The sequence below is a fragment of the Nicotiana tomentosiformis genome, chromosome 8, assembly GCF_000390325.3.
Source record: "Nicotiana tomentosiformis chromosome 8, ASM39032v3, whole genome shotgun sequence".
NCBI lineage: Eukaryota > Viridiplantae > Streptophyta > Magnoliopsida > Solanales > Solanaceae > Nicotiana > Nicotiana tomentosiformis.
Window position 1 is genome coordinate 35,040,224 of NC_090819.1, and position 9,857 is coordinate 35,050,080.

General features: G+C 39.4%; 2 protein-coding genes across 2 annotated transcripts; both read left to right on the top strand.

Annotated features, from left to right (window-relative positions):
• The first annotated feature begins 237 nt into the window (after nucleotides 1–237).
• Nucleotides 238–561, top strand: LOC138897310 (uncharacterized). Its single transcript, XM_070183273.1, has one exon. It carries the CDS (start codon nucleotides 238–240, stop codon nucleotides 559–561), a length of 324 nt encoding a protein of 107 aa, XP_070039374.1.
• A 3,731-nt stretch (nucleotides 562–4,292) lies between these two features.
• LOC138897311 (uncharacterized mitochondrial protein AtMg00820-like) lies at nucleotides 4,293–4,679 on the top strand. The gene has a single exon (XM_070183274.1). The coding sequence runs from the start codon at nucleotides 4,293–4,295 to the stop codon at nucleotides 4,677–4,679; it is 387 nt and encodes a 128-aa protein (XP_070039375.1).
• The last annotated feature ends 5,178 nt before the right edge of the window (nucleotides 4,680–9,857 follow it).

Consider the following 9,857-nt stretch of genomic DNA (forward strand, 5'->3'; position numbering starts at 1 on the left):
TGGAGTTGGAGTTGAAACTCCTACGTGGTAGGTTGTGGTTTTTGCACTGTTTGAGCCGGGTGATTTTCCACGTAAAAATCATTATGTTCATTTTATTGCTTGTTTACTTTACACTTAAGAAACACGGTAAAGAACCAAGTTCTTTAGTAATCCATACGGGCACTCAAACTAACAATTGGTATCAGAGCAGGTTCTCTCATTTACACGACTAACACCTAGAAAGATCATGGAAGCAAGATGAGTGCTCCACTCGAAATTAATGAAGGACAATCAACTATCAGGCCACCCCTGTTTAATGGAAAATATTACAGTTTGTGGAAAGCAAGAATGGAAGGCTTCCTAATAGCTGAAGACTACGAACTATGGACCATAGTGAACCAAGGTCCTTTGATTCCTACTAAACAAAATGCACAAAATGAAATAGTTCCTAAGGACCCCTCTGAATTTGTGGCAGTACATTACAGAATGATGGGGAAGAAAGCAAAGGCTAAGAAAATCCTTATCTGTGGACTTGGTCCTGATGAGTACAATAAAATTTGTGTGTGCTGTAATGCGAAGTAGATATAGGATGTACTCCATACTGCTCATGAAGGAACAAACCAAGTAAAGAGATCAAGGATTGAACTACTCATAAGAAACTATGAGCTTTTATCCACGAAGGAGTTTGAGCCCATACATGATATGATAACTAGGTTCACTATAATAACAAATGAACTAAAATCACTTGGAAAGATGTTTTCCTCAGAAGAGTTGGTTAGCAAAGTTCTAAGAATCCTTCCAGCTTCATGGGAATCAAAAGTCACTGCAATCCAGGAAACCAAGGAATTGGACGAAATCTCACTTGATGAGTTGGTTGGAAACTTAAAAACTCATTAAATGAGAAAGATAGAACTGCGCAAGGAAGAACCAAAGAAGGATAAGACCTTGGTTCTTAAAGCGTCTAAGGATGATGAATCTGACTATGATTATCGTGCAATGTTTGCCATGTTCAAGAGGTTCATGAAGAATTCCAAAATTGCATCAAAGAGAGAGACTAGTAGTAAGCCCAAGCAGATCGACAAAGCTAATTATGATGGGTGCTACAAGTGTGGCAAGCTGGATCATATGGTCAAGGATTACCCAATGTGGGAAATTGAGCTGAGGAAAGAACAAGCTAAAAAAGAGAAACGGGAGAAGATGAGAGAAAAGGGTTCCAACAAAGGAAAAATCCTTGGCAAAGGATTTACTGAAGCAATGAAGCAAGCATTCTTGGCAACATATGAGGATAGTGGAAATGATCAAGAGGAAGAAAAGGAGGATGAGGCTATAAGTCTCTATGCTGTGATTGAGGAACACCAAGTTGTGAAGACCTAACCCCAGTACAACTTGGAATGCACATTGGAAGACCTCATTTGTTTGATGAACATCATTATGATGAATGAAAGCTACGTATGGAAACATTTCTTACATGCTATTGACTTTGACCAATGGGTAATTGTCAGTCATGGACCACTTTTCCCAACCAAATTGGATAGTGAAGGTAACAAGTGCAACAAAAGAGAAGAGTAATATAATGAGGAAGATCGTCAGCTAGTTCAGAAAAATACTAAAGCAAAGAACTTGCTCTACAAAAGCATGTCTAGAAACACTCTCCTCAGAGTATCCTCTTGTATCTCTACTCATGATATGACCTTGGAAACTAACGTTGGAAATGAAAACATTGAAATGGCTTTGATGGCGATTGAAGAATCCAAAATAGAGGAAGAAGTGATAGGAATGATGGCCATGACTGATTCAGAAACTGAAGATGAAGCAAACCAGGTAAGTAAATCTGACTTGAAAGAAAATATTCATACTACGTCCAAAAAACAACTTATGGCCATAATTGTGACCTTAATGAATGAAATGGATAAAATGAGTACTGATTATCTAATAAGCAACATTTCTTGTGTCAAACTTGATATCAAAGAGTTTGAATCTGACAAAGCTAGTTTAGAGAAATAGGTCAAAGATCTTAAGAACCAGGTTCTTGAGCTTACTTCTGAGAATGAGAAGTCTCTTGATATACATAGCAAAGGAAAAATGAGTAATCTGCAGGATAAGCTTGGAAATGAATTAAAAATTGCTAATGATAATTTTTGTAATGCTGAATGTAGAAATAATGTCATGCATGAAAACCTAGAAAAGGCTAATTATGAACTCTCTAGACTAAGCAAATGACATAGATCTTCTGATGCCTTAAATTGGTTGAATGAAAACTGTAGCTCTAACAAATCTGGAATTGGCTACAGAAAACATGTCCCTAAGTTTGACCCAAAGTATGTATAAATTTCTTATAATAACATGTGCACTCATTGTGGAAGAGTAGGACACTTTAGAGACACTTGTCCTGCCTTAATTCATGCTCAGTTTAGAAACACCTTTGGTATTGCTAAAAATGTAAAGAAGGAAGAAGAGCCAAAGGTTAATCCTCTTGTCCATACTAAGTGGATTAATGTTAACAAGAAAATAACTTCTAATCCTCTCCCCTTCTAGGCAAGAAAGGATCTGATTCATCCTTTTCCAACAAAAAGGGACCCAAGCTTGTCTGGGTTCCTAACTTGTGAATTTTGGTGCATGCTAAGGTGAGAGGAAACAATCAGTACTGGTATCTAGACAGTGGATGCTCAAGATATATGACTGGAGAAAAGAAAAACTTCCTCTCACTGACAATCTTCCAAGGAGGGAGTGTGTCATTTGGAAATGGGAAAAAGCGCCAGATAACAAGTATTGACAAGGTTGGAAAGTCACTCTATCATGCTATAGAAGATGTTTATTACGTGGTAGGCCTTAAACACAATCTTCTTAGAATCTCTCAAATGTGCGATAAAGGAAATGGGGTAAAATTCAATTCCAAAATATGCACTGTCACTAATCTTGATACTGATGAAATTGTGTTAAAGGGTAAGAGACATAACAATGTCTACAAGATATCGATTATGTCACTTCCCCAGAGTGAGTACACATGCTTGAGTGTAGTGGAAGATTATCCACTGCTATGGCATAGAAGACTAGGACATGCCAGTCTCACTCAACTCAACAGGTTGGCAGCAAAGGACTTGGTCCTTGGGCTACCTAAAGTTGAGTTCACCTCTGACAAGGTATGTGATGCCTGTGTTAGAGGGAAACATGTTAGGTCATACTTTAAATCTAAGAAATTTGTAAGTACTTCTAAACCTCTAGAACTCCTTCACATGGACCTATGTGGACCAACGAGAATAAGGAGCAGGGGAGGTAAGAGGCATGTGTTTGTGATTGTTGATGACTTCTCCAGGTATACCTGGACTTTGTTTTTGGGATCCAAAGATGAAACCTTTGATGCCTTCTGTGTATTTGTGAGAATGATTCAACAAAAGCTAAGATGTAATGTTTTAAGTATAAGATCTGACCATGGAACTGAATTTGAAAATTCAAAATTCCTTGTGTTTTGCGGCTCACATGGCATTGACCATAATTTCTCTGCACCTAGAACTCCACAAAAAACGGGGGTTGTAGAAAGAAAGAATATATCCTTCGAAGACATGGGGTGGAGCATGTTGATTGCTAGTGGACTGCCTAATAATTTCTGGGCTGAGGCAATCAATACTGCTTGCTACCTGCTAAATAGATGCATGGTCAGACCCATTTTTGAGAAAACTCCCTATGAGTTACTTCGAAGAAGAAAACACAACATCACTCACCTAAGAGCCTTTGGGTGCAAATGTTTTGTGCATAATAATGGGAAAGAAGCTCTAGGCAAGTTTGATGACAGAAATGATGAGGGAATTTTCTTGGGTTACTCACATAGTAAGTCCTATAAGGATTTTAATAAAAGAATTATGTGTGTGGAAGAAAATATTCATGTTATTTTTGATGAATATAACAATTTGTCTGAGAAAGGCTTGCAGGATGAAGATTATGACATAAGATTCACTGGTGATGGCGATACAAAGGAATCTGATGAAGATGGATCTGAAAACCACAAGGAAATTAACAGTGATCATGAGGAACAAGAAGAAGAAAGAACTACTCTAGCTGTTGACTAGACTAATGAAGCCACACCTACTGAACTTGCTCCTTTGGGTCACTCCCCGGGTGAATCTTCTCTGGGTATACAAATCAGACCATGGAAGCATCAAAGCTCACATCCTCTTGAGAATATCATCTCTGATCCAAATGTATGGGTGCAAACCAGGTCTTCTCTAAGAAATCTATGTGCACTCACAGCATTCCTCTCACAGGTTGAACCTCAGACCATCAAATAATCTCTAAAGGATCCAGACTGGATCATAGCCATGGAAGAGGAGCTAAATCAGTTTGAGAGAAGCAAGGTCTGGCACCTGGTACATACACCCAAGAACAGAATTGTCATAGGTACCAAATGGGTATTCAGAAACAAGTTGGATGAACAAGGAAATATCACAAGGAACAAGGCCAGACTAGTGGTTCAGGGATACAATCAAGAGGAGAGCATTGACTATGATGAGACATTTGCACCTGTAGCTAGAATGGAGGCTATAAGAATGCTGATAGCCTTTGTTGCCCACATGGAGTTCACTTTATACCAGATGGATATAAAGAGTACCTTTTTGAATGCTTACCTGAAGAAGGAAGTGTTTGTCAAAAAACCTCTTGGATTTGAAAGTGAAGAATTTTCTGACTATGTGTTCAAACTAGATTAAAGCTCTTTATGGACTGAAACATGCTCCAAGAGCTTGGTATGGAAGGCTCTCAAAATTCCTCTTAGTCAACAACTTTATAAGAGAAAATGTGGACAACACTTTATTTCTAAGGAGCAGAGGGAAGAATATTCTAATTGTGCAAGTGTATGTGGATGACATTATCTTTGGGGCCACCAAAGAAGCAACGTGCAAGGAATTTGCTGAGATGATGGAAAATAAGTTCGAAATGAGCATGATGGGTGAATTTCTTTCTTTCTGGGGCTGCAAATAAAGCAAACACCTACTGGAACCATGATACATCAGTTGAAATATATCAAAGAATTACTGAAGAAGTTCAACATGGACTCCTCTGAGTCTATTAATACCCCCATTGCCATTGCAACAAAGCTGGACCTTGATGAAGAAGGGAAAAGTGTGGAACAGATGCTATATAGAGGAATGATTGGGTCACTGTTGTACCTCATAGCCAGCAGGCCTGATATAGTGTTTAGTCTGGGATTATGTGCAAGATTTCAGGAAAATCCCAAGGAATCTCACCTGAAGGTTGTCAAAAGGATAGTAAGATATCTCAAGGGAACCCCTGACCTCTGTCTATGGTATCCTAGAGGGTATAACTTTGATATAGTTGGTTATGCTGATGCTGACTATGCAAGTTTTCATGTTGATAGGAAAAGCACTTCAGGAACATCTCATTTTCTAGGTTCTTGTCTGGTGTCTTAGGGAACCAAGAAGCAAAACTTAGTGGCCTTATCTACATCTGAGGCATAATGTGTGGCTGCAGCATCCTGCTGTGCTCATTTACTATGGCTAAGACAACAGCTAAGAGACTATGGTTTATTTGTTGATTGTGTTCCCATTTTCTGTGATAACACCAGTGCCATAAACATTGCTAAAAATCCATGTCAGCACAAGAGAACCAAGCACATTGACATTAGACATCACTTTCTCAAAGACAATGTTGAAAAGGGGAATATCTCAATTAACTTTTGTAAAACTGTAGATCAAATTGCTGATATTTTTACTAAAGCTCTGAGTAGGGATCACTTTGAAAGAAATAGACTAGAACTAGGTCTAATCAACTCCTCCCACTAAGTTGACTCCCAGTGATTGGTTAGAAAAGGCATAATAAGATGTAGATAGTTAAGTACAATGTGTTTGGTTTAGCTTTATGCTTGTATTAAGCTCACACACTTGCTTAGAAAATCTGGCTGATAACTGTGTTGCATGATACTAATATGAAGTGCTGAAGCTTTATTGCAGAAACGAATAAGGAGTTTCTAAGGAGTTGGTTCTTTGATTCAGGTATGTGCCATACTGTCTTAAGTCACTAGGACTTTACATTCTAAAATTACTGCTATACTGAGACTTTTAATTCCATTAGCATCACTTCTAATCATCTTCTAGTCAAAGAGCAAGGGGCAATCCTTGAGCAATTAGAGATCAATTACTCATGAAAACCTTACAGTCAAAGTAACCGTTATAAGAGTCCCGTTAGAACTCAAATTCAGTCACCTTCTCTCTTCTAGTCAAATCAGGAGTAACGCCTTTAAAAGGCTCTTATGATCAGCTTCTCTAACCTCACTGTTTCTCTCAAACCCTAAGCAAGAATCCAAAGCAATTATCAAGAACTAACCCTCTTATTCTCTTCTCGAGTCTCTCATCTGATCACCATGCCTAAAGCTGATCAAACACCCTCTAAACCTAAATCATCAACCAAGGCTGAAGCAAAACCTAAAATCTTGAAGCCCAAATCGAAGAAAAATGCCAAGCCTTCAAGAGAACCCACAACCACACCTGCTCCTTCTCATTCGATATCATCCAATATACTTAGTACATCCTCCTATGTTCCTACTGTTCATGTTGTTCCTATCATTTCCACCTCTACTGTAACCCCTCCTTCAAAAACAACTACCCATGCACCTGAGCTTCCTGCGAAAAATACCTCCTAGTCAACAAAGGTAAAAGCAACACCAAGAAAATCTATCAAGAAAGTGACTGAAGCTGCTACGAAGGTTGACAAGGTAGCCAAGGTACGGTAAGTGCGGTTTTAGTCTGGGAAGATAAAGGTACGCAATCTCCTATTTATTATGTTAGTAATCTTTTATCGAGAGCAAAAACTCGTTACCCACATTTGGAAAAATTGGCCTTAGCTCTCGTAGTCACCGCTCAAAAGCTGAGGCCCTATTTCCAATGCCACCCGATAGCCGTGGTGTCTACTTTCCCTTTGCGGTACATTCTCCATAAACCCGAGCTCTCGGGTAGATTGGCCAAATGGGCCGTCGAAATGAGTTATTTTGACATAGAATATAAGCCGAGGACTGTAATTAAATCGCAAGTCTTGGCTGACTTCGTGGCCGATTTCAGTTCGGGATTATTGCCTCAGGAAACCATGGAAGCAATGATAATGTTAAAATCGACATCAGGTGTTTGGACCTTATTTACGGATGGGGCTTCCAATGTGAAAAGGTCCGGGCTCGGTATAGTCTTAATCATGCCTTCGGGGGAAACCCCGAGGCAAGCCATCATGACAGTCCATTTAACTAACAATGAAGCAGAGTATGAAGCTTTGATTGAAGGACTCAAGTTGGACCGAGGACTTGATTCCGAGGTTATCGAAATCAAATACGACTCACAGCTAGTGGTACATCAGGTCTACAGGATCTTCTAGACCAAAGAGGAGCGCATGCAACAATACGTGGTAAAGGTTCAAGCTCTTCTAGCACGATTCCAAGAGTGGTCAATTACTCATATCCCAAGGGAATAAAACGCAGAAGCAGGCACATTATCAAACCTAGGATCATCAACAGAAACAAAGGGATCAGAATCTGGGTCAGTAGTACAACTGATGAACTCAGTCCTCGATAAAGATGGTTATTACGAAGTAAATTCAACTACTCTGGTTTGGGACTGGAGGAATGAAATTATCATATATCTCAAACATGGGAAGCTACCTGAAGACCCCAAAATGTCCCGGGCGTTGCGCGCCAAAGCAGTGCGATATAGCTTCAAGGGAGGTCAATTGTATAGAAAATCTTTTCAAGGCCCGCTGGCCCGATGCTTATGAGCGTCCAAAGCTAACTATGTCATGAGAGAGGTCCACGAAGGGATATGCGGAAACCACTCGGGCGCAGATTCCTTGGTGTTAAAGCTGGTAAGGGCAGGATATTACTAGCCCCGTATGGAACAAGACACCAAGGAATTCGTGCAGAAATTTGATAAGTGTCAACACTACGCGCCACTGGTGCATCAACCGGCAGAACCCTTACATTCGTTCCTATCTCCGTGGACATTCATGAAATGGGGAAAGAACATCGTCGGACCATTACCACCGGCTCCCGGAAAGGTAAGATTTCTTTTAATTTAACTAACTATTTTTCTAAGTGGTTGGAAGCAGGTCCTTATCTGAAAATATGAGAACGCGAAGTGGTGGATTTCTTATGGAAAAATATAATTTGCAGGTTCGGAATACCAAAAGAGATAGCATGCGACAATGGGCCAAAATTTATTGGCGCAAAAGTTACAAAGTTCCTCCAAGATTTGAAAATTAAGAGGATCACATCTTCCCCTTATCATCCGAGCACAGTCGACGAACAAAATAATTATTCAAAGCCTCAAGAAAAGGTTGGAAGTAGCTAAAGGAAATTGGACCGAGGAAGTACCCGGAGTTCTACGGGCATTCCGAACTACGGCCAAGTCGAGCACAGGGAAACCCTTTTTTCCCTCGTGTACGGTGCAGAAGCTTTAATCCCGATGGAAGTAGGGGAGCCGACCTTGAGATAATTCCAGACAGAAGAAGAATCAAACAACGAAACAATACTTGTCAACTTGGAACTGCTCGATGAATGCAGGGAATTGGCATATGTAAGAATGGTAGCTCAAAAGCAAAGAATGGAGCCGACCTCCGTTATTTCAAAGTAGGTGACTTGGTCCTAAGAAACGTAACTCACAATACCCGGGAGCTCAACGAAGGGAAGCTAGGTCCAACATGGGAAGGCCCCTACCGGGTTTCAGCTATCACCGGAAAGGGTTCATACGAGTTGGAAAAAAGAAAGGAGAGAAGTTTCCCAACAATTAGAACGTGGCACATCTCAAAAGATATTATTGGTGATGAACATTATCCGATCAGAAAGTATGTGCTGCACTCTTTTTCCCTTCGTTCAGTTTTTGTCCCAATTGGGTTTTTCTGGCAAGGTTTTTAGCGAAGCAGCAACAGAAAGCATATTGCGAAGACAACAACAATAAGACCTTTAATAGCAAGGCACACAAGCAGATATCCATTTGGGGATTGTTAGATAATCTTTTGCTATATAGCAAATTCCCACCGGGAAGTTAAGTTTGCTATTGAGCAAAGGTTATCTGTTCATACACGAGCACAAACCACTAGAAGATTGTTAGATAGTTCTTCGCTCGATAGCATAAATTCCTAAGGGGAAGTAAATGTGTTACCAAGTTAAGGATTATCTAGCAATGTATTAGTGGAATCTTCAAAGATACAAGACTTCCACTTTTCCAATTCGTGTTCTTCACATTCAAACACTGGGGGGGAATGATATGAGGATACGAAAAAAATGACTACCACGTCGACCGGGAACAAAAAATCGGAATATAATTACATCATCAGAACCGGGGACTGCGCGAAAAACCCCGTAGAAACAAGTTGTAAATGTTAGTCACAAGTAATAGAAATTTCTTTTCAGCATAGCAAGTGCTTATGTATTTATTGAAAATAGAAGGAATAAAATGAAATCCTTTTATTTTTATCTTTTTTCTTGTTTGAATGATGAATTAACTTTGTCATTTGAAAGTTAAACAAGTACTTCAAATGCTAGTGCCGTAATGAACAAGAGATATCCTCTTCAAGAGCACCATAAACATAAGAGGGCCCTCTCTTATAAAATCCCTCACAGTAAAGGGTTGGTTCCGGAAGCATTTATGCTCGGAATCAAAAATACTTTTAGGGAAAATACACCCAAAAGTTTCACATAATAAGACGCAAAAAAGTCTGCACAAAATTCTTAAAGAAAATGCAAAGATTAAAGGCTTGCATGAATATTCTAATGATGTGAAGACTCAAACAATACTTGAGCAAAAGATGTTTTTATTTACAAAAATATGACAAAATGGCATAGATACGAGAACTGGAAAAAGAAAATAAAAGCTCAACTGCATTGTCTGCGA

Coding starts and splice junctions, on each gene's coding strand:
- LOC138897310 (XM_070183273.1), top strand. CDS start 238: ATGAGTGCTCCACTCGAAATTAATGAAGGACAATCAACTATCAGGCCA.
- LOC138897311 (XM_070183274.1), top strand. CDS start 4,293: ATGGAAGAGGAGCTAAATCAGTTTGAGAGAAGCAAGGTCTGGCACCTG.